The sequence below is a fragment of the Limanda limanda genome, chromosome 1 (assembly GCF_963576545.1).
Source record: "Limanda limanda chromosome 1, fLimLim1.1, whole genome shotgun sequence".
NCBI classification, from domain to species: domain Eukaryota; kingdom Metazoa; phylum Chordata; class Actinopteri; order Pleuronectiformes; family Pleuronectidae; genus Limanda; species Limanda limanda.
The window spans coordinates 19,829,164-19,854,500 of NC_083636.1; the positions used below are offsets into that span (position 1 = coordinate 19,829,164).

Below are 25,337 nucleotides of genomic sequence, written 5' to 3' on the forward strand. Positions count from 1 at the left end.
AGTATAAAACTAGAATATGTTTAATTTTGTCATTAAAAAACAAAACAATTCTGAGGTTTAAACACCAGTTCTTTGGTACATTTTATATATATATATTGTATGTAAATAAATACAACTAATGTACTGTTGAACCACTGATTCATTTAATAACCAGCTCAGAAATGAATTATTTGAACCTTTTTTAGTGAACAAACTGAACCTTTACTTCAAGTTGTGCAGAAGAGAAACTGTGTGTTGTGTATTCAGTTGTGATGTTTGACCAGAAGGTGGCAGTATAGTAATACTAATGATGATCAGGGGCTCCTCAGCTGTGAATGTGCCGGTGGCGCCCCCTGCTGCCTCAGCTTGTGCAGGAGGATTCTGACTGAGCTTCCAAACACACAACCTGAGGTTATTCCTCATGTGAGAGCAGCTTTCTTTTATAAAAACAACAGTTTCCACACGCTCCGCCGCTGCAGACCAACTTTTCTCCTCTCGCCTCGTGTCACCTGACCCGTCCCCCCCCCCCGGGCCTGAGTGACAGTTGAACCCACGGCAGCTCCCAGCAGCATCCCTGCCTGTTTCCACTGCTCCCACCTCAGAGAAATCAAAAGGCCGGCTGAGTCAGAGCCTCTCCAGAGTGTTGGGAGCAGATCACTTTTTAACCCGAAGCATATTGATTTATATGGGGCTGTAATTGCTTCAGTGTGTCCTGGATGATTCCCCCCGTAATTGAGGCCTGGCAGAGGTCTCTTTCCTAGACATAGCCTCCCCGCTGCCAGGTGGTTGGCAGGGAGCAGCGCCGCACCCACTCCCCGGCCGACCGCTGGGCTGAAGGGAGCCAGGCAGCGGTGACCCTCTCTCTGCCCCCCTACAATCCCCACAAGTGCACCGGTTGTCGTGGGGCACACTTCCCTGCAGCCCCTGAGGCATCCCACCCGGGCCCTCGTCCAGCTCTCACTGCAGAACCAGAGTCACAACCTGTGCATCCTCTCAGACATCTCTCTCACATCTGCACCTCGGCGTAACTATTAGTCGTAGTTGCCGAAACCAGCTTATGGCTGTAATTACTGTATACATGCTCTTGTTCAAGTATTTGTTGTGTGTTGGATTCCCTGTCCCCGGCACATCCCTTGGATTTGACTCCAGATGGAATATATGCAGGATTTCACACGTCTCGAGATCACCGGGGTGGATGAAATAATGGAGAACACCTGAGAATCGGCTTAAATGGCGATTCAAAGCACAACCAGGAGCATTTGTCTCATAGTCTGTGCCACATGTTGCTGTGGTTTCCCAGGATTTATATGATCAGTGCCACAGTGTGATAATTATAATAACAAATCATTGTCTCAATTGAAGACCACTGTTTCAAGTGATCCAATTATAACTTAAACAGTCAAAAGTCCATTTAAACAATCATGTGAAATGCTAGCCTCCTGGAAGTTCTCTCACTGAACTATGCTTTATTTTTGTTTGTCCGCACATTTGTATTTTCTAGCTCAGCTCCTCTTCTTTTTCACTAAATCATGTTTCTGCAGTTTAGGAAATTCCTTCTTATATCCTTCTGGCTTTTTGGGTTTCAAGCAGGAGGTGTCAGAAAAGTTACCACAGGGATAACTGGCTTGTGGCGCCCAAGCGTTCATAGCGACGTCGCTTTTTGATCCTTCGATGTCGGCTCTTCCTATCATTGTGAAGCAGAATTCACCAAGCGTTGGATTGTTCACCCACTAATAGGGAACGTGAGCTGGGTTTAGACCGTCGTGAGACAGGTTAGTTTTACCCCACTGATGCTGCGGCTCCCAACCTGAACCTGAGGGCTTTAAAGTCCCAGATATCATCAAATAAATAAACAAACAAATCACTGCTCATGTTCACAATAAGGTGGTAGCTGTAATATAATAATTATCATTATATTGAATCACTCTGTTAAGTGACACAGTCTTCAGACACACGTCCACAACTTTTCAAAGTGAAAGTTCAGCAAGAGGTGATTCTGGGAATGATCAGAACCCGTCGCTGCTCCGTCTGATATGATCAAATTATCAAAATGATCAGGTGGGTATTTTGTAATTTATCAGAGGACGTAGAGGAAGCACACAGCACTGATCACACAAGCCAAAGGGGAAGTCGACACAATGAGATATACGTTCCACATACACACACGTTTGTGGAGTTAATAGGTTTAATACAAGCAGCAGCTTTCAGATGACAGATTATTTAGTTAAGCCAATATTGATTAGAGCCGCTTTAACTGATGTGTTGACAATTGAGACCCAGCATTTAGTCTGAATCGGCTCCGGCTCCTGAACGAAAAGCATAAAGAACCCAGGCGTTGTGGATTCGGTTTCACAGACAGTCGCCTCAGCTGAGCCGACAGGGAACAAAACAACAAGCAGCTCCTTTGAGAAAAACGTCTCTATCGATTCCATTCCTCTGTGTTTTAACCTTTGAGCAGAATTTCCTGGAAGCCGATGTGAAAACAGTTTATTGACATTAAAGATGGCGCCTCACCAGTGGCAGCCCTGCACTTCTTTCTCCTTTCATCTTTCTCATTCTTTTATTTTTTTGTGTGCTTTGCTCTTTGAACATCTGTGCACTTAGTTTTTTTTATTTGGAGATTTCCAACATTTTGGGGCTAATAAGGGATTATTAGCGCTGATCAAACAGTCAAACTGAGATATGATTTGGAAAATAGTCGGTTCTGATCATCACCAGGCTTTTCTGGAATTTCCTGACCTTTTTGCCAAAAGCCTGTGACCCCTGCGCGTTACTACGGAAACCTAGCGTGTCAAAACAGGCTCCATGACTCACCTTTATTTCTTCCATGTGAAGAGAATGTGGCACAGCACAGGACCTCGATACCAATATCAGTTTATCACCTTCTTAAACGGAAAAGTAATGCATTTAAATATATATGTATACATCGCTACAATCACTTGCTATAGATACTCCACTTTCGTTGTTTTTGTTTTAGTCAATGGAGGAAGGAGGGAATCTAACACGGAGAAACCACTGAGCTGGAAAAACCCTCCCGACTAATCAGGAGAGTAGAGAAGGATTGCTCTGCTAATCAAGTGTGTGTGTTTTTCATGTGTGCACTTGCAAGTGTGTGTTTCCTCAAGTGGACCTGTGTTTGTGCCCAGACATATCCACGCACACACACACCCACACACACACACACAGCCCCACCATCCTCCCTGTGTTCACGCAGTTTTTCCTGTTCTCAAGCTTTATCTTGTTTTTCGTCCACTCCAACTCTCCCTCCGTCCTCTCACTTGTGTTCATTTGCATTCTGCGCTGCCGTCTGTATCTGTGGATCCGTCTGACTCGGACATTTGTTTGGCAGGAGACACCAGAGGGGATGCTGTTAACGCTGCAAGAAATGTCCGTCTTCCTGAGAGACGTTGCTTCACTTTGCTCTTCGTTAACACATGGTTCTTAATGCACGGGGATACAACTTTACACTCTGCTTGTTTCAGGAGCTTTCTCTTGCACGTCTAACTCTGCAGTTCACTCATTCGTCATCACTTTAATTCCAGAAAAGAGTCTTTAAAAAGTGGGGATTCACTGAAAATACGAGCATTTTCAGTTTGTAACCGTTCCTGGTTAAGAATACCAGTGAATTGTCCAGAGTCTCTTCCTCCACATGACTTGCAGACATGGAAATTTTTTGCAGCGAACACTTTCTCCTTCCTGCACCAGAAGGGAGTGAAAACAAGCCTTTCCCTGGTCAATGAGTTCACTGTGGCGGACGTCTCCCTGAGACAAGGCTGTGAGAGGAGGGGGGGGGTGGGTGTTGAGTTGAGGGAGGGGAGATGGTGATGGTGGTAGTGTGAGGGGGGGGGGGGCTCAAGAAGTCTTGCAACCGAAGAGAAAAGAGACACGGGGCGAGGGAGGGAGGGAGGGAGAGAAACCTGGCACCAAGACAGTTCAGAGCATTGGGCATTAGAGACGGTGAACAAGGGAAGGTCAGCAGCCCCCCCCCCCCCCCCCACACACACCACCACCACCTCCACCCTTTTCTTCTCCTGCATCAGCAGATGTACTGCACAAGCCCATCATCAATACCAGTACAGTCAGGCCACAGCTCCAGTGACAAGGGGAAAATCTGCCGTGAAGAAGCTCTTTTGTGCCGAGCGGCGGTCGAGAGATGAGACACTAATTTCTCCCTCTAAGACAGAGAGGCTTACGGGCATCAGTGACCAGCCAGCGTCCCTGATCTCCGATACGATAACAGGGTCATCCTCCCCGGTCTGAAAGCAGCTTTGTTCCTCTAATCAGAGGAGCATCATCGCCGTCATATTCCACGTTGTAGCAGCGGCTCCGGACGGTGACGCAATCCAATCAGAGGGATTCACAAAGAGACGCTGTCGGGTGCACGTCACGTCTCGCGGCGGCAGCGGCAGCAGCAGCCCTCTGAATAAGTCAGGTCACAGATTGAGGTCACGGAGCCACGTTTGTGGCAGCGAACGTGGAGTCAGGAGGTGACGGAAAAGCCACAGAGCACGGCCGATCCGGGATTCTTTTCTAAAGAGACTTTAGAAATGTTCAATTCCGCGTCCCGCTGTGCGAGTAAATCATCTGCTCACGCTGAAAGAAAGAGGTGTCGGCATATGTACTTAACATTTTGATTTTGGCTGATCTGAGAAAGAAACCGAACCTTGAGGCAACGATATTGTTAAGTGATCAGAACCTGCACACACATACCGGAAAATCCCCTTTATCTCCGTTTTCTTTCTCGTTGTGCGATTGCTTCCGACTTTTCTTACTGTCAAGTTTTGCCATTTCGAGCAGATTGTTAGTAAAGGACTAGTTTAATAATGATAATTCAAAACAAAGACAACTGACAGAACAAGGGCCAATCAGATTTCAGCTGGGGGCCCCTTGTGCACACCCTTGGATCCGCCCCTGGAAAGCCATGAAAACAAACCTTATTCAAACCAAAGTAAAGAGCAGAGATTTGAAACCTGCTTGTGTAAATCTCATTAGTTTGTTCCCTTTCATCAGTTTGTTCCCTTTTCTGTCGCGTTCTTTGACGAAGCAGCTGCTCAACAAGCTCACAAGTGTTTCCCGCCGTTACCTCGACAACCAGCCACGCTGCCAGATCACAGATTACATACTAAACTTTCTGTCGATCGAACTCAATCTCTGAATCGACTTATTGTTCTCGCTCTTGCGTTAAAAACCACAAGATGAATCAGTGTCACTCAGACCAGTGGATCCCGGCTCTATTTGGCTCTTGGCTCGTTAAAATGAATCAGTGATAAATCAGTTTTGATCAGCTTGTGATGTTCTGGGTTTATCCTGCGACTCCTGATGCTGCTGCTGGGAACCACACGCTCCAGTGAAACATGCGTGTGGCCTCTGTACCATGAGCGTGACTCAGTGCCGTCCGTGGCACAAGGGGACATATTTGATCGTGCTTCTGTTTTGACCCACTTTACCCCTCGACAACCCTACAACTGTTGCGTGACTTTAGCCACGTTCCCCTTTGGATCCGACCTCGCTGGTGATGCACTTATACACTCACTGGCCGAGCATGCTGGGAAGCGCGCTGGTGTCCCGTTTTATGATTGGGTCACAGCTCTGATCTCATGTTTAGAGATTGGATCAGTGTAGATATCCCACATGCCGGCTGAAAACTCTCTCTAAGCCGCCGCCTCGTGTGAAGCTTCACTCTGCCACTGCAGTTTTTTTTCCTGTAACATCACTTTCTTTATACTGGGTGGTAGCTTGGTCCCAGTTTGTGCCATGTTGCATTTCTCTGGTTTTTCTTCTGTTGTTCTAAATGTGGTATTACAGCTATAACTCTGCTTGCTCCCAAATATGATGCAGGAATTGTCTTCTGCATGTTTATTATCACTCAAATAACACTTTAATATGACAAGTGTCCCTTAAGAAGTAGGAATACTATGAGAGTTAGTGAAAAAATGCATATGCATGTGTTTTTAACAGCTCCTGGAAAGAATAAGTGATACTTTTTGGGAGTGTGACTTGCACAGATGGACATTTTGAGTTCATATTCTGGTTCAAAATCTCCCTTTAAGCCGTCGCCTTGTGTGAAGCTTCACTCTGTAATTGCTGCTTTCACCATCATTGTCTTTATATTGAAGGGGGGGGGGGGGGTGTTCCCATGTGGGTGCCATCTAGTGTTTGTTCGTGCACCAGAAAGAATCCAGCTCTGCAGCTCTGTCTCCAGAGTGGTGGTGGTGGCTGAAATATGAAATATGCAACTTTTCTTTTTAAAAAAAACGAGGAAAAAAATGAAGTAATGTCCTATTCACCGTCGATCCCCATGTGTTTTGTGTTTTTCCACTCCTGTCTTTTTTCACATCAGTCACTCAGTTCACAGAAGCATCAGATGTCATTTGCAGACAAACCTGCTTGTTATTGACTGGAAACCAGCGAGAGAGGAGGAAAAAGAGAAAAGCAGTGACAGATTTACAGCAAGAAATCACACACACAATGTTCAGAAAAGACTTTCTGGTTATCTCTGGCTCCTGAAATAAAAAAATAAAACTTTCCATATTCACTCCAGTGCACGTGAAAGGGTTTGTTCAATAACCTTTTTATTCATGTTGACTTAGTGGAAAAGTGTTTCTAATGATTTATTGCACCCTTGATCACACCAGACGTTGGGTAGTGTGGCTGCTGAATTACGCAGTGCCAAATTACGCACGGGGAACAGTCGCATCACAAACCTGCAGTTCTTCCTTTTAACTGAAACATTCAGCATGAAATGAAATAGTGTGTTGTGTGTTTGTGTATTTATATATGAGCACGAGCTGCTGCTGCTGGTAGGACGATTGCATTTTTTGTAATGTGTGTGTGTCTTTTCTATCTCGATCTGAACTACTAACCAAGTCTCAGAGAGAGAGCGAGAGAGATCAAAATTCAATCCCGTTCTGAGAAAAAAAAAAAAAGAAAAGAAGAGAAATGACGTTATTTGAATATGTGCCCAAAATCCTTAATGAATAACTTAGGACGAGTAGGAGGCAAATGCTGCCCCAGCTGTTTCCTGTTGAAAATGTCTGTGTAATGTAGATAAATGTGAGGGATTTTCTCTCTAAATCCGTCTCCTGTTCGCTAAATCTCACTTCTCCAAAACGAGCCTGCGCAATGGAACAAAGTCGGAATATTGAGATGTGACATTGCCCGCATCTCATCCTCTTTCTCCCCGTTTTTTAATGACTTCAAACAAGTTCATTTTCGCCGGGCTTTGACTTGCCGAGACCCGTGGGGATGTCTAGCGCTCTCTCCTCTCAGTGGCATTTATGTGATGTCTTCAAGGTAACTTACCTGATTTCCTTTGACACTATACATTCTCACCTTGCTTCTCGATCACTATTTGCACACAGCATCCTCGCATAGTTTAAAACCGCAGCAATAAAACAGGGAATATTGAAATTGCTTATTTATATTTTACAGCTTTTTTACACGCGCGATAAATGTTGGATTTGTGCAGATTTTAACGCGTTTTTCTGCAGTTGTTGTGCATGTGCATGTTTTTGGTGATATTGAGAGATCGCCCCCCCTCTATTCTTTTGATTTAATTGACTTTTCTTGTGCATGACTTTCAGTGCTCGGTGGATGAATGGGTTTTCCATCCTCCGTGCGCCCTGCATGCGCTCCTTTTTTCACCAGAAAGCTTTAATGCCGGCGGCTCTGCAACTTTCAAAGTAATTACTGCTGAGTCTGCGTTATTATTATGAAGTGCTAAATGTTTAACCTGATGCTGTGGGGTGAGGAGAGAGAGGGGAGCTTAACACGAAATACTTACGGGCACTTGGAGTCGTGATGTAGATGGATAATGTCCCGTGTTTATTCTTTTTATTATGTATATTTGGCTCACTCCGCTTCCTCCGCTGGGTTTGGCGGGAGAGACGTTTTCCATCTCACACTTTGGATCGGAAAGATCCCTGGAACCCTGTCTTTCTTTTTATTCTGCTTTTTCAATTTTGAAGCTTTTGAGTTTGGTGCGTAACAATGCGCAGACCTTTGCGCCGTTTGGCACAGGTGAAACGCGGCATCCAGAATACAGGCTGATCAATATTGATGAAGTCGTTAAATGTCAGTGATCAGAATGTATGGTTGTTAAATTATCAGGTCATATATATGGGGGGCGAAGGGGGGGATGATAAGCAGAGAAATATGGTTTCGAGATTTTACGCACAGGCGCTCCGGAGCATCAGAGCTGCTCAGCCTCCTGTTTGGCTCCTCCACGGTGCCATGTAGTGGAAGTTTGTATTTTATACACTTTCCTCCAGAAGCTTTAATTCCTTCTTACAGAGGGAAATGTGCTGGATGATACAGAAAAAAAGCCTTGAGCCCCTTAGATGTCAACCTTAGGTGGCACTCCGGTGCCATTACGCATGGCGCAGAACCCACAACCGGCACAGCACAGACTCTAAAAGTGACTTTCTTTGCTTGAATGTGTGATTTGATGATGCTCTGCCTTTCAGCAGTGGGTATTTTAAAGCTCTCTCTCTCTCTCTCTCTCTCTCTCTCTCTCTCTCTCTCTCTCTCTCTCTCTCTCTCTCTCTCTCTCTCTCTCTCTCTCTCTCTCTCTCTCTCTCTCTCTCTCTCTCTCTCTCTCTCTCTCTCTCTCTCTCTCTCTCTCTCTCTCTCTCTCTCTCTCTCTCTCTCTCTCTCTCTCTCTCTCTCTCTCTCTCTCTCTCTCTCCCTGTGCACAGAGTGCGATGTGCTGTATCTCCTGTAGCCACACCCTCTCACTACTGCTGTGTGTCCTCACCCTGACTCCGACGGCAACAGGGGCGGGACCAGAGACCCTGTGCGGGGCGGAGCTGGTCGACACGCTGCAGTTTGTGTGTGGAGAGAGAGGCTTTTATTTCAGTAAGTGCACCTTTTTATTTATTCATAAAGGTTGGCTGTATCCGTCCCAGAGCTCTCCACCTCCAGCGAGCTCATAAATAAAAGAGCAGCCGGTTTGACATCCCGCCTTGACTTTCCCTGCATCAATGTTCTCTTTCTCCCTCCATTCATTCCTCCTCAGCTCTCACATCTCCTCTTTACATTCACAGCATTTGTTTTAAATGCTCAAATGCACCGAAGCCCAAGGAACACAAATGCAACACAGAATAATGATGAAGTACTCGGTGGCAAGTCCCAGTTTTGTCAGTGGGCTTCAAGTGGAATTTGGCTGACTTTATCTCTCAGAAAAGAGGAGGAGGTATTGCTGTGAAGTTTCTCTTTTTTTTCCACCCGAGAAGGGGAAAGCGACCCAAAGAAAACCCTCCACCATGAATCCAGGATTTAAATCTTTTCCATTAAGGGTACGACCCAGCCCAGAGCAGCACAGGATATATGGAGCTACCGAGGTTTAGGTGCAATGTTCCACCCAGCAGCCAGAGTTTCTCGGGACATGTTTCCTGATCTTTCCATCAGAGATGAGCAGCGTGACTGGACACTAGCAGCATAACTGGCCCAAACTCTGCAAAGCTGAAGTTTACAACCTCATTATTCCCATTTCCTCTGCTGACATTAATCAGTTAAGCCAATTTGCACTAAATGTCCTGACAGTGCTCCACCAAAAGTCTTTTGTTTTAACTTTTCTGAGAATTGATCATCCTTTCGAACCCCGTGCAGTTTAAACATAACAATCCGTTATTAATGGTTTGGTCCGGTCCCAGAGCTGTGAAAGATTTTCCACATGTGGCTGAGTTTGTCAGCTGCCAGTTTGAAACAGATATAAGATTTCTGTGGGAGATCAGCAGCATCTTTAGTGCTTTCAGTTTCTCTCTTAATCGATTGCCGTGACCTTAACCCCAAACTGAAATGGTTTGTAGCTAAAGAAGTTGCTGATTGATGGAAGATTAGAAGGCCGGAGAAGTCCAGTCTTTGAATCAAAGGCTCAGTCTTTAGCATTTTAGTGCTAACACTTGCTACTCAGCACTGAACAGTTGAGGCAGATGGGAATTTCATTTGTTTGATCATAATGCTGGACATAGAAGTGTTGAAATAAGGGCTGCATACAATCCCAGTTTGATTTCATGGAGTTTAGACTAATATTTGTCCTCAGGGTCTCGCTGTAGGAAAAGTCCAGGGATCCAGTCACCAAAGACGTTAGGATTCATCCTCTGGAGAACATGAATGTGTGAACCTGCAATACACCCAAACAGATGTTGAGATATTTCAGCCTGAAGCAAAATAGTGGATCCACCAACCAACTTTGGAGCGTCCCTGCCAACATGGCTAAGACCTGGACAATAGACTGGTTATTAGTTTTCCTTGTTTACTCCATCAGGACCAAGTTGTCGTGCAACAACAAATTGCTCCTGCAAAGGTTTCTGAGCGGTTTCTACACGTGAGCACTTCATAGAACCACTTCTACAAGAACCTAAAGGGTCATAGACCTCTCGTGCTCTGATGAATCTTTGCTGTTCTTGTGAGATAAGAACCCTGACATGGGTTGAGATGATGAAGGACTGTGCTTAAAAGACGAGATCAGACAACAAAAGAAACAACAGAAAGTTGGATCTACCTTCCCCTCCTCTGTATCACATTCACCTTCCTACACAGCGGACACACCATGTTTTTGCCTTGTCATTGAAGGAGATGCTGTACATGTGGTGCAGAATTGTCTAATATGTAATCCTGCATGTTTGCATCTTGTTCTGTTCGCAGCTCATTGTCAGAACTACAGCTGTGGCTGATTGTGCAGCTCACAGTTCATATCAACTGTTAATACCACTGAAGAAAGAGGCTTTAGTGTTTGTGGCTGCACACTTGTATTTGATCTGACCCGACGTGTTGCAGTTGCATGACGTTGAGTGCACGGTTCTAGAGGCAGGTTAAAAAAGGGTCTTTGAGTGTAATAGGATTTTGTTTTGCAGAATCATCCAGTATCAGCGTTGTGTCTGGCAGTAGGGTAACCATGCACCTTGCTGCTGCTCCCCGCTGCCAAATTCCTCCACCCCTGCATGCAGCTTTTCCAGGACCAGTCAACCTCATTCCCTGCATCGGGCCCTTTGTGCAGCGATGTGCCAGAGAGCTGTTGGAGAGCCACCAAGCTGCTGCAAAGCTGCGAGTCTTGTTCGTCCAGATGCTGCTGGCAGCGCCACACGCTGTGAAGTGGTCATGACAGCCTGCGCAATTGCCAGTTTTCTGCCAGTTAAGACTCTTTTTTCCCCCGGTCTTTGGAGTCTTCTGCCGCAGCACTTCTCGTGTACAAATGGCCATGTTCTCTTCATTTAGGCTGAGTGTGGAAGATTATGGGTCGACATGATCAAGTATTAGGTTTTAGTGGATGCGGGACCTGATCTTTTTTCATGGAAACTCAGTTTGTTCAGCCATTATTTTGCTTCTGAGTATAACTTCAGTGAGCAATACATGTTATCGGTGAAATCCTCAAGACCAACTGGACTTTAAACTGTGATATCAACACAGTAGATCCCCAGGCAGTGTTTAGTATCCCAGTTTGAAGGGTTGTGAACTGGTCCAGAGAAGTGTCTGCACGTTGCAGCTAAAAGTGGATGAAATGTTTACGGCTCTGACAACGCATGAGAGTGTCCAGAGACTGAAACGATGTGAGAATGTGAAGCAGTGTTGGCGACTGAGAGACTTTTACTACAGCTTTATAAACGCCTCTCCCAGGCTAGAGGAGTGCAGCACCACTGTCCACGATCATCTGGTGAGAAAGGGTTGAGCGGAGGCCAACGGCAACTCATGGGTCCTAATGCAAGATACACTTCTTAAACAGAAACAGACCCTTTTGTGGTAGCGGGAATGTATTTGTCTTTCCTGCATCACCCTACACTGAGCAGTCACTGAGCTGCACCGCGTCCATGTATCAATGCCACATTTCCCTGTATTTCACGAGCACTCCATCGTTTTTCTGAGACGCCGACGAGCTCCGAGCAGCAGGGTGCTGTACCTTGGAAAATATCCCGTTCCCTGTCTTCCCCCGGTTTCTCTTCTTGCTTGTTCATATTTTTCACCGTCATTCCTTTCTTTTATTTCTCTCCTCCGCGTCGCTCGCCACATGTACCAGTGGCTGTTTGCATAAAAATATCTGGAGACTCCATTTGGGTCTGTGACGTCTGCAGGACACAGCAGTGTAGCAGCTTGGCCAAAGGAGGCGTGCTCCTCTCCCTGAACTCTTCCCCTCCAGCCTGGTCATGTTGAACTTGGCAACCCTCTAATTGATAATGTGTCCAGAGACGGTGTTGCAACGACATTGGCTTTTCTGCGAAGGCTGCTTTTGCCAATCCACCTCACGCGTGCCACCAGTAAAGTAGCACACATGCACCAGAAGGCTGCAGATTTCCTACCCTGACAGAAATGTTAAATACCAGTCGGTGGAAATTCTTTTTTTTTAAGGTAATGAAACAAACTGCGGTCTCAGAAACAGAAAGAAAAAAAAAAGAATCCACAACCCAAGTCAGTTTTTCCAATTATTAGCCTGACCTAGAAATCCTCAGTTTTCTTTGTAATGCTGTAGCAGGCAGCCCTGTGATTTCTGTGGGATGTTCATTCCATGAATCAGATCTGTTATGGGAGTTCTTCTGGCTAAAGTGTAAGTGCTAAGTAGCTCCATGTCCTAAGTCACTTTTAGTTCATGGTGAAATGTTCTCAATTATTCTAAAGTGAGCATGAAATATAGAATCTAACTGATTATCTATTGATTTCAGCAAGATGAATGATCTCGTTCGGGGCCAAGACCATAAATCCTGGTACATGAAGTTCTCACAAACGACAAGAAGAAACCAAATATGAATGTTTTTTAGGTGTTTGGGTTTTACCTGTTTCAGGGGAAAACAACAGGGGAGGAAAATATCGTTTGGCTGCCACTGATGAGACTTGATCTTCAAATATTCGTCCCTGTCGATTTTTTATTCTAGAGCTGGAGAGAGAGAGAGAGAGGTAGAATGTGTAAACAGCATGTCACATGCATGCACGCACACATGCACACGCTCAACACACACACACATAGCTCGGCCTCTTCCCTCAGCAGCAGGGGATTATGTGGATTACAGGATGATCAGGACACCCTCCCTCCCTCGCTCCCTCCCTAGCTTTACACTGGACCTGAGCGCACAGCGGAAGCCACTGGGATCTGAAGAAAGACCTCCTGTGTCTTCTCCATCACTGCAAAAAAAAGAAAGGTGTCCTTTTCCCATTAAGACCCCGAACTGAAAAATGTCCGACCCTCCTGTGACTCGGTGCTCGGTGGAACAAAGGAGGCGTCTCATGAAAAGGACAGACAGGCATCCTCCAGATTTAGATCTGGACATTCTGTGAAGTTGAGACTTGAGGGATTTGAGGACACGCCGGTACCAAACACTCCTTCACCTTTGAAACTCCTCATCAGTTCGATCAAATTACATAATGTCGGACGGCTACAGAGACAAACGCGGACATATCTTGTTGCATTAGCGCAGAGATCAACAAGATGTATAGTTGATATCCTGGAACCTTTTTTTAATTCTTTCATCATCACCTTAGGTTGTCTTAAATTGTCTTGAATTCTAGCTGATGATCATCTGTTCACACTATAACCTCAAATTCAATATCTGGAAATACAGTTCAATTCTAGATTTTTCTTTCAGACATAAATACATATGGTAACTGGGAGCAACTTCCCCTTACCCCCTTGATAATATGATACACTGAATGCAAGCAGTCCTGCATACTGCTGTTAATACTGTCACCTATACACACGTTATTAATCTGCAGGTGTTTCTTCATCTGGACCAAAACCTTCTTCACAAAAAGATGAAGAGGATGAGGATTTGAAAGATCTGTTTTTTATTGTCATTCTCAGTGCGAACAAGACAAAAATCACGAGCCTTGTTTAATATTTGGAGGTATAGTCGTATTGTTTCTCATTTTTATGCTTACGTTTAGCCAATACAAATGCATAAATATGTACCTTGTCTAACACAATTTTATTTTCCCCATTATTTACAATCTTACATGAGGAATTTATTCCAAGTAACTTTCACCCAATTCTTTTACACGAACTGAACCCGAGCCATACATTTATAAACACTGCCAACGAAAACCTTCCCTGAATAAATACACTTTGATTCATATTGATAATGCTGTGAACAACCCTTTGATTCTAGGTGGAATACATTTGGATCAGATGTTAGTGTCACAGCGCAGTAACGTGAGGGAACACTTCACTCATGCCATAAACTCTTTGTGGTATCAGTGATAAAGAGGTAGTTTCCAGTGCTTGAGCAGCTCTTGTAGTCCCTGCCCGGCTGTAAACTTGCCTGACACTTCGCAGGAAGAGCAGTGCACCGGCTCCAAGAATCCACTGGTTTTTATTGACCATGACCAGGCTGTAAAACTCAGATGCTTTCTGTACCACTCTCCAGTGCCGTTCCTTCGAGGTGTCACATTCTCAGAAAATGGACCAAGTAGCACAACTCGGGAGGCAAATGTAAAAGTACAGAGCCTGAACTTTTTTTAAAAAAGCAGAAAACAAAGGAATGGAAGCACGTGCAGGCAAACAAAGTACAAAAGGTCCGGCTGAGGCGAACTAAAAAAAAAAGAACTCTAGCAAGGTCCAAAACATGATCAAGATCAAAAAAGGCCGGCAGAGAACAAAGCTTTGGAAAGCTTTAAGGCACATGGCACAAGGACAACCTGGCAAAGAGCAGGTGGAAATGGACCAATGTTTACACTAGGGAGCTCAAGAGGGATGCTGAGCAGGTGAACAGGTGAGGAGGAGGAGGTTATTCTACATATGTTTAAGCAATTAAATGGAATGAATGAAAGGATGAATAAGCAGATTGAGAGATGGTAGAACCACCTCCCCTCAAGAGAGGCCTACTCAGGTCAGGATGGACCCCTTGACCTCTGGGTCCAGGATGATGCAAACGGGGTCCCACCAGCACTTTTCAGGGGCATACCGCTTTCAGACCCTCCACATCTGCCTGGCTGCTCCCACTTCCTGGTTCTTCCATTCAGTTGGACTGCACATGGAGCCCAAAGGGCAGGGAGCCACAAGGGAAAGAACGATGCAGGGGTGTTGCCTGGTTAAAGAGCCCCTTCAATTTAATTTCTGCAGCAAGTATCTCGAGTTTGCTCGTCAACCAGCTCTCATTCCGTCTGCTGCAGGTTGAGCTGTGTACTTGACCTGGAGTTCTCAGGCAAATGATCGCTGAATAAAAAAATGCCAGTAGCCGCCAGACTCACCGGATTCGAGTTCTGGGGAAGATATTTGCGTCTCAGAGGGCGACATGCTCTTAGTGATGAAGAGCGTCGGAGCCAGCATCTCCTCATTCTCTGAGAACAAGTCGACAAAGGGCTAACCCTAACCCTAACCCTATACTGTCATCAGCAAGAGTCTTGGCAAGCGAAGTGCAAAGGGTCGAGCTGAGGCAAGATCCAGAAAACGCAGGCCAGGTCCAAAACACGATCAAAAGAGGAAGGCAAAGAACGGAGCGCTGGAAAGGTAAGGCATTTGGAACAAAGACAATTTGGCAGAGAGCAAGTGGAAATGGACCAATATACTCGGAGGCTAATGAGGGAGTTGGCAGTAGGTGAGCAGGTGAGTGGGAGGAAGAGCAGGTCAGTGGATTCCTCGGTCCAGAGAAGCAGGTGACAGGGGCAGCGTCTGAAATGACCGCGCAGAAATCAACTCAACCGAACGGAGGGATCAGACCGAAACTCAAAACCACGACAAGAGGAATGAGCTCGATAAATGTGTTCAGAACGTGCCAAATACTTTTTATAGTATCAAAGCACTTTGTCCTGATCAGTTTGCAGCCTGCTCACTCACGGACGACATCAGCTGGATTCACAGCAGACACAATTTATTTCAAAGGCAAGCAAGAGTTAGGGAAAAACCGAGAAACACGCCAGAACATATCAAAATGTCCACAAAAACCAAAACCACTCCAGCAGCATCGGGCTGAGTTCACGCCGACAGCAGCACGGTGTGAAAACTGCAGCCCCCCCCCCCTGTCCCTTAAAAGACTGAGCTACTCGTTAATGGAGATGGGGCGGTTAACCAGACAAATCTTAGTCCTTTCACTTTAAGTAACTGTTTGAAAACTTTTACGGAGTGTCACTCAAAGTAAAGCCTGTAAAACCATGATGGGCTCATTACTGCCCCTTGAGGCCGGTGGGTGGAAAACTGGTTGGTGATTAATGGATTCATTGTAATTCTTCCGGCAAAATACCAAAATGTGTTGCTTTGTCATATATAATACTACATTTTATAGGTTTTTTATTTATTTAGGACTAATAGGGTTATTTTTTTGGGGGGGTGGGGGGTTGTTGGATTGGTTTGATTGTTTGAAGACATTTTAAGACCATAATGAATTTAATTAAATACAATGTCAAGGAATATCAATTTCACGCTGCTCTCGTGAGTAGTTTTATTGCAGCACTAATATCTGTATCATTAGGAAAGAACTTCAACACATGGAGACATTACAAACTATGCATGTAGCCAAAGCATTTCTCTTGAGGGCAGAGAAGCATTAAATGAACGTTACCATCATTAAGACCTACTTAAACATATTTAAGACCAGCCTGGATAATACAATAGACACTATGAGAGGGTTTAAATGGATAATATGACACATTAGCTTCCTCTTGAAGCTACAAACCTTTCTAAAGAACTCTTAAATCCAACAAGTGTTGAGTATTTGATGGTCATGAATCGACATCTGATGTCAAACGACCTTAATCGTGCATGAATTGTGTATTTCTGCACATTCTCCAGCCTGTAATACATCTTTGGTATGAACATGATAAGCCACAGCTGCACTCTGCCACGTAACGATGGCTGAAATGCTGACACACTCTTTCTAATCCGATCCGAAACCCCGCGTCATCGCCATCGTGCTCGATCCCCGCGCGGCGTCCATCTCCAGCGGCAGAAGGGCCGTGAGGCGCAGAGCACTGGCAGGAAACGTTGTTTACCCTTGTTTGTTTAACGACAGTAGGAGCAAACAACTCTTTGTTTACGAGGGATTAACGCAGTCATCCATGCAACCGGAGCATTTAAAACCTCGCAAAGCTTTCAGACCTGATTATTATATGCGTGTTTTTCTCCGACCTGCCCGAGCTGATTATCCTACATTTTACAACCGGTAGCCAGCTGATTTTTCCTCTTCCTTCCAGCTGTTTGTGCAGCGGGGTTGCGGGCTATTTTCAGAAGAATAGCGGACGTTAATTTGTGAGGCTTTGTTGGGAGGGATTGGAGAACAGGGCCAGGCAATGAGGCACGGCCCCTCTTTTGGCTTTCAGCGTCCATTATGTAATCTCCAGCCAGGGCTTACTGTCATATTTCTCCAAATGTCTTGACATCAGGTGTTAATAAAACTGCCAGGGCTGCTTATACTGATACACGCTACAGGGGAGAAACAGCAGGAACTACAATGGAAAACACAGTGGAATACCTGACCATAAAAGGCTTGACTGTCAGTCATTTGAATTAAATAGAAATAGTGATGTCAACAGCTATATTAAGGTTTAGGTCTGTCTTTCAACACGTCTATTTTCGGAGTCCAGGATCTGGGTGAATCCAGTTCCTCTGTTCCCTAAATAATGCAGGTGCGCAGCGTATTTTTAGCATCCTCCTACCTGATGTGCATCATGAAAGCATCTCTGTTGTCCCCCCCCCTCATTCACACCTGCCTCAGCCTCCCCCCTGCTTTGTGTCAGCGGGTCCGGGGGAGAAGAAGGATGCTTCTATTTCTGAATGAAAGCTGCTGCTCTGTCCACAGCAACATTGTCAGGACAAGGCAGACAGAGAGCAGAAGTTAATGCACTTTGTCAGCACTGGCAGGCTCCTAAGCCAAGAGCTATTAACTCTGAGAGGGAAAGGCATTTCCTCCTTGTAAATGCCATATTAAATTATTATTATTTCATTTGGTAACAGGGAAAAGCCCATCAGGGCTCTAACGCTCAAGGTGAGTTTTTCTAAAGGCCACCAAAAGAGCCGGTAGTTTCGAAGGGGGTCAGGGAGTTGACACAGGGAGCCTTGTCGTTATGGTAACTTGATGCAAGTGTCACACCTTTAAATAGTCTCGTGCCTTTTTAAATTACGCTACAACGAGAAGATGTTTCCAATGCTTCCCTGCAATACCACGACTTCCTCTTCCTACTTTGGCATAAAAGGTCCATCTCAATCATGACTGAGCCCTCATGGTGCTCAGGCTCCTGCCAAATGGAAATGTGAATGAACAGTGGGGCACAGCCAGCAGGGGCTTGGCCTCCGGGCTGCCTAGCTGCCTCTGCAGGTTGATTGGGCCCAGTGGGTTTTGGGGTTTGGCGTCACCGGATGAGTCCTGCATGTGTTCTCAACTTTTGGTTTGACTGTGACCAACTTTCTTTTCTTCACAGGGGAAGCAGCTGCTAAACGGAAGAAATCAATGTCGTTAAGGCTGTTCTTATTATGGGAATCAAACCCATGTCCGGGTTTAAAAAGTTTTCTTTTCACAGTTTAGCTGATGGTCAGTGATTATAAGTCGTCAACTTCTCCTCACTGTTCACCCTCCTCTTTTTGTGCTCCTCAGGTAAACCAGGTTATGGCCCAAATGCACGGCGGTCACGTGGCATTGTGGACGAGTGCTGCTTCCAAAGCTGTGAGCTGCGGCGCCTGGAGATGTACTGTGCACCTGCCAAGACTAGCAAGGCAGCTCGCTCTGTGCGGGCACAGCGCCACACAGACCTGCCGAGAGCGCCTAAGGTTAGTACCGCAGGGCACAAGGTGGACAAGGGCACAGAGCGTAGGACAGCACAGCAGCCAGACAAGACAAAAAACAAGAAGGTGAGTTCAACAACCAACAGATACACTCTTTACAAAGGTTTACCTGTCAGGTAATGTGGGGGTAAAAAAATAGGATTGACATTTTGTGTTAATACAGTTTGACACTTTGGGAAATCCCAGTATTGATACCACTCACATATCTGTTAATTTACTGTGAAATCACAACTAGCAGCCAGAAAAACAATGTACAGACCGGGGCACTGTAAATTATTAAACAAAGGTTATATAATTTAATTGCTTCTCTTTGGCAAGACATCTGATGTCAGATGGTCGTGATGATGATGCTACTTCCAGCTGCTTTTTAGCCAAAACCTTAGCTCCCATGCAGGAGGAATATTATTTAATTTATGGCAAAACACTCTATTTCTATAATTGTTATAATGGCCTTTTTGTTAAATTCTGGTTTGCATTCCTTTTGTATCTATGAGTTGGTCAGATTAAAATGTCTCATAGGTGGAGGTTCCCCACCCCTGGCATAAAGACTGGGTAACACTAACTTTTTTGTTTTTGTATGAATAAAACACATAAGATAAAGTACTGTGTGTTATAAAGTGAGCTTCAGGGGAGTAGTATGATGATTTAGGCTAAATAAAGCGTAACAACTAACACATTATATCTTTTATCATTAAAAAAACCCATAATGAAAAACCTGTTTCCGAGGTTGTTGAGACTGGGAACATTGTGAAAGAACAAGGCGAGCCTGTTTCCTCTGATCCAGTTATGGCTGCATTAAATATTCAGTGTACAGACATGAGAATGGTATCAAACCTCTCCTATCATTTTACAGCATTTTTTCAAATGGTCAAACTGTTACTGTAAAGGTTCATTGGGTTTATGTTTACTCAAAGTTTAGTGCATAGCGAGATAAATGAATCAATCCTACTTAAGTGGCTTCGTTTTCCTCCCACAGAGACCTTCACCGGGACATAGTCACTCATCCTTTAAGGTAGGCTTTCAAAGGGATTATTTTCCTCTCATGATTATTACTATGACTTTATCATTATATAATTTAGACCACACAATCTCCACTTTGACATTCTCAAGCAGAACAAGCTTTATTTTGAAACGAGAGATGCTCGTTCAAACAATCTTAGCTTTGAAATCTTAATCCCTTGGACAAATAAAGAAGCCGTGATCTCTAAAGACAGAGTCTGTTCCATCCCCGGAGTTGCCAACCTGCGAGAGTGTGATCCTTTTAAGATTTGACCGTGTGCTTTTTCCCCTCCTTCTCTCAAAAAAGAAAACCATTAGCCGAAGAAGGAACTAAGTGGTTTTTGTGGTAGACCCTGTGGCACTGCAGCTCCCCAGGCAGCACTGTACATTATGTGCTGAAATTCTGGCGTCTCACCATAACACACTGACGCATGCGAGGTCTGGAGATGAAGCGTGCATATCATGTTTGGTGTATCAACGTGTGCAGTGGCCTCCACATCATTCATCTGCTCATTGATTTGTGGATTGTGGTACACAGTGAACCCTGGTGTTCCTGTCCCAATTGTATTTTTCCTCTAAAGTCAAACTACAAGTTTTTATCACGTTTTGGGTAAGAAAATATAAAGTTATATATTTATTTACAGTCGTGAACCGTGGACGACATAGCGAGTTCATGAATCCCGCCTCCCCCTTGTTAGTGGATGCGACATTGACCAAATTGAAAAGCAAAATAAAAGATGGCTTCTCTCATTCTAGGTATTAGTTATCAAACACAGTGTGAAACGTCTAGATTGACGAGACCATGACTCCATAGCGCAAAGCTTTTGTTGTGTTGTGGTTTTTGTGCAAATTTCAGAATCAAAGAAGTCACTAATTATATGTTTTTGTGTTTGTTTGTTTCTCTCATTGCAGGAAGTGCATCAGAAAAACTCAAGTCGAGGGAACACGGGCGGCCGAAATTACAGAATGTAGGGCCGGAGCGAATGGACACATGCCCAGTGACTTGGGGATAGAGAAGGGAGTGGCCTTACCTGGTGCCCCTGTGGAATGGTTCACTGTAAAACAAAACAAAGAGGATGCTAATGATGGTTCGAAAAGCTCTTCACAATGATTTAAACCTGAGTGCTAAGGGGTTGTTGAAGGGGTTTGATGAGGGATCTTGTGATTATTTTATACACTGCACCATTCCATATCGGGAGGAATTCTTTGTTAATGCAATGTAACAGACTAGTTTAGCTGCTGAGACACGAACAAGAGCTTATTATACCTCCATGTGTGAGCTGCGCTGCCCCTGGCTCCAGGAAAGGTCCTGGGCGTTAGGCCGTGTCTGACAAAGAGTGGTCCATCCTGTCGCTTGAACTCTGTGGAGGTAAATCCGTTTACTCTGAGAGGTGATTCAATCACTCCTCTGATAAGACAGGATATTCTATCACCGGCTATATTTAACAGTTGCTACCCCAAAAATAATAAAAAATCGGATTCTCTTATCTTCAGAGTTTGCTTCATGCACCATGTATTATCACAGATTTTTCTAAAAGACTAAAACAAGGTTTGTTTTCAAGGAAAAAGAGCCGGGAGCTCATTATCAGAAGCTTTGAGTCCGATCTGAATTCTTCCAAAGCCCAAAGAAGTGTTGAAAACCTATCTAAACAAATCAAGCACCATTAGATTGGATTTTGAGGAAGGTGGGAGGTACGGTCTGTACTAGAAAAAATATGATGATTAACCACAAACAAAATTAATCCAATGTTTCTTTTGGCCAGGACATGGTGCTTGTTTAGTTTTCAGAAAGGGGTCATTGGGCGGATTCAAAGTGCATTTGGCATAAATGAGAAAAATAGGTCAAATAGCGACAAGCAAAATGCCACCGTGTCCAATCTTGTTACACAATGATCAACATTTCAAGAAGGTTCCATCAACAATCACTCTTATAAAACCTTTTAATTCTCGTGAAGAACTGACACAGTGTTACCGGGATCTGTCAATAACGAAGATTAAAAGCAAAAGACATCGAGGCTGGAACAATAGTCAGTTGAGACAGATGCTTTTAATGATTGATAGATCTTGGCCTGGGATGTTTGGTTAGTTGAGGGAGGCTGTGAACTTTTGCTGCTTCAGTTGCCGCTCGGACTGCGTTATCTGCCCCGATGGGGAGAGTATAAAAAAAAACTCTTCCGTTACAAAGTCTGTCGGAAAAATCCGCAGAATAAACGGTTTGGTAAATATTGCAAACCAAAACAAGTCCTCCTGACATTGTGAGATACGGCACACATACACAAACACAAACAACGCACCGAGAAAAAAATTAGTGTTGTGTAACTGTGAGCAAGGGTCAAGTACACACAGACACAAACACACACACACACACACACACACAAATGAAAAAAGCCTGTTCTGAGAAGTTCCGGCTGTTGGTTCAAGCCTCCGATGCAAATTTCCTTTTATTCGCACGAACCGCGCAAGACGTCTCATCTCTGGCTCCGCCTCCTCTGCCTGTGTATAATCAAACAGTACTCCCATTTATGTTAACCTATGCATCGCTATCATTCATTGTACATGATGGTTTCATATAAAAAAACTGTATTAAGAATCCTATCCACTGTATAATGGTGCTATTTTGTAGTTTGTTACTTGCAAGAGATGTCTGAGACGGACAGGTGGCAGGGCGTACATCGGAGGTCTTCCCTTTTGCACAGCCTCGTGGCCACCATTTTAATAGTGTTTTTATTTGTAAGCTGTTTCAAATAAGGTAGTAGTGTAAGCGAGTAAATGTATCTGTGTGAAATCTGTGAATGCATGGAGAATTAAAAGATAAGAAAATACCATGGTGTGGTCCCAAGAAGGCAAAAAATGCTATTTTTTCTACTGTTTTTAAATTATTTTCTCAACATAGATCCCTTATGCCAAATAACTTGACAAAAGTACTGTGAACTGTGATTCTTCCAATTGTATTGAGATTGTCAAAAGTCATGGTGTGCTTTTGTCTGTCACTGGAAGCCATTGTACTCACGATTAAAATCACTTAAAGCGAGACTACATAACTTTTGCTGGACAGCGGCCACTCTGGCCAAAAGTGGTAATTACAGGGCCATCAATTACGCATTGGCTTTGCCTCTGTTTCCCAGATAGTCGTTACTCCGATGCTTTAAAAAGACATCATCACGTTTATTGCTAAAATGCTAACATTTAGATTAGTAGGCACACAATTAGTGAACAGCAAATGTAAATGTTGTCTAGCGTAAAGGAGAAGTATGAATAAGTAAGAATAACTTGTTTTCTTGATAAAGGCTCATTGATGCTGCCTTAACGTACGAAAAGAGCCCCTTCATGTGTCGTGTACGTTGGCATGGATGATCAGAAATATATCCCCTAGAGGGCAGCACAGAGTTGAGAGTGAATTTCTTCTATACGCGCACAAATCCAGACGGAATGAACGCAGAGTTCCAACAGAAGGCTCTTTCTACAACGCTGAGCATAAATTAGCCTTTAAATGAGAAGATGGACACGACTCTCGTGTCCTTCTATTAAATATAAGGCTGCAGTCAGAAGCCTTGTATTTTAAACATTATAAACAATATAAATTTACCTGTTGGGTTGGGTTTCTTAAACTTCAGACAGAGCAAGCTGTTTCCAGTCGTTATGCTGAGCTAACTGGGGCGTAGCTTTATATTCAGCTTACAGGTATATGAGCACTAGAGCTACAGCTAACATTAGCCTGCAAAATAAGGTTGTAGCAATGAAATCCCATAGTATTAAATTGAGCTGAGGTATATTTTATTTCTCATTAATTATTTCTCATAAGTTACACAGTCATCGCTTTAAGGGTAAATCAAGGACTTAAATTCATATTGTGCAAACCATTTGTCCACAGCTCTCTGAATCAAAACTTATTTTCAATGTGTGTGTTTATCTATGATGATAAAGGTTTTTTAAAAATGGAGAATTTGCACGTAAGCTTTGGTGTCTAAGTAAATTCTCGGACTTGGTTTGACCTGGCGACTGAAATGAAGAAGACGCTGGTTGGACGACATCGCTGTTCCGCTTAGATCTTTAGATTTACAGTACAAACCAAAGACTTTTTGATGGAAAACAAACTTCACTCAGTGTTATTAAGTCATGAACTCAACCTAGATCATTAAATAGCAATTACAGCCACCCCTGTGTGAACTGCACTGCAGCTACAATACGCCCTTCACACTCTGTCTCTGGCACCTGGAACACAGCTCATATAATAGATAGTAAAATGGGCCGGTCACATGGTGTAGCTGGGATCTTCGCAGCAGCGATGAAGAAAAGCTACAGCAACCAAACTCTGAATCATCTATGAAACATCTCTGTTCTGTCACTTGTGTGAAATAATCAATAAAACCCAAAAATGTGGGAAGGGAGGGGGGAAGGGTAAAACAAGAAAAAACGTAATTTCCTGAAGCTCACTGTCCAAGGAACTGTTTGATCACGGCGCTGTTGTCCATGGTGCTTGATTGCCTTCTGTAGAAAAAAAAATACTGACAAATTGTTCACCATTCCTGCTGAATAAACCACTTGTCAACATCACAGAACCGACTGGAGGCTTATTTCACACCGAATGTACGTACACTCGGGAAACATCATCCCATAAAGGCTTTACTCCCTGTGTTACGCAGCATTACACTGGTAAACTACACAGCTTCTACGAGGAAGTCTCTGGATTCAGACACATAAACAGCAGATAATTACACAGCGGAGGTTTTCTCTCTCGTAAGCATGTGCAAATCTTTTAATGCATTTCGGCTATAGATGAAGCCGTAACTCAAGCTGAGGCTTTGTGCACCGTGCAGGCTGAAATCTAGTGTGCTGGGTGTGCTGAATGACACGGTAATACTTCCTAAGAGGTGGCGGGGTCTGCCAGAGCAAACAGAGCCGGGGCGTGGTGCTCCCCGAGGCCAGAGCTGCATGTTCAGCTCTTTGTAGGATGCTCGCAGTGACAGCGCCGAAGCTCACTCGCCGTCAGCACTTCTCGAAACGGATGCTCCGAATGTGGGACAACAATCAAACCTTGATAAATTGGCTCTGCAGGGCCGGCGCTCGGCAGACGTCAGGGATCGAAATGCGGTGCAGCCCGGAGGTTGGCAAGGTCCAGGTCAGCCCGTCCATCCTGGATGTTATTTTATCCTTCTCGATGACTAATACAGAATCGATTATCCAACCAAGCCATTACAAATAAGCCAATTATGAAAGAGAATACGGATGTGCACCATCGTCCAGGTTTGCTTGAAAATGCTCTGTTTATTCTCGGCTAATTTTGGATAACACGGTGTTTCCAGAAGTGCAAAACAAGTCTGTTGGAATCACCTCAAGACCCAAGATGGTTCTGGAGAGAAGACCAACTTTTCCTATTGATCTGCGTGGGCTTCGGGATCCAGTGCATCTAAGGACACAGATTTTGGTCTTAGCCCTGAAACTCAATCTCTCCACACTCTTCAACTCCTCATCTTAAGCACACAATTGTCTTTTGAATGACCTTGTGGTCTGTTTTACTACACTCACCAATTTCACTACTTATTCTACTGGTTATTTTAAAGGAAAAGTGGTTGCAGGGCTTCATCAGTCTTCAACCATTCATTTTGTTTCCAGTAGAACACACAGGATTTCGCTTTTTCTTGGGTTTCTAACTTTTCCTCCGAGA

General features: G+C 44.3%; 1 protein-coding gene across 1 annotated transcript; it reads left to right on the forward strand.

Moving 5' to 3' along the window:
• Nucleotides 1-6,972: 6,972 nt before the first annotated feature.
• igf1 (insulin-like growth factor 1) lies at nucleotides 6,973-24,231 on the forward strand. The gene is made up of 5 exons (XM_061069370.1): nucleotides 6,973-7,272; nucleotides 8,676-8,835; nucleotides 18,486-18,739; nucleotides 19,650-19,685; nucleotides 20,585-24,231. The coding sequence occupies exons 1-5, from the start codon at nucleotides 7,225-7,227 to the stop codon at nucleotides 20,642-20,644; spliced, it is 558 nt and encodes a 185-aa protein (XP_060925353.1). The 5' UTR covers nucleotides 6,973-7,224; the 3' UTR covers nucleotides 20,645-24,231.
• The last annotated feature ends 1,106 nt before the right edge of the window (nucleotides 24,232-25,337 follow it).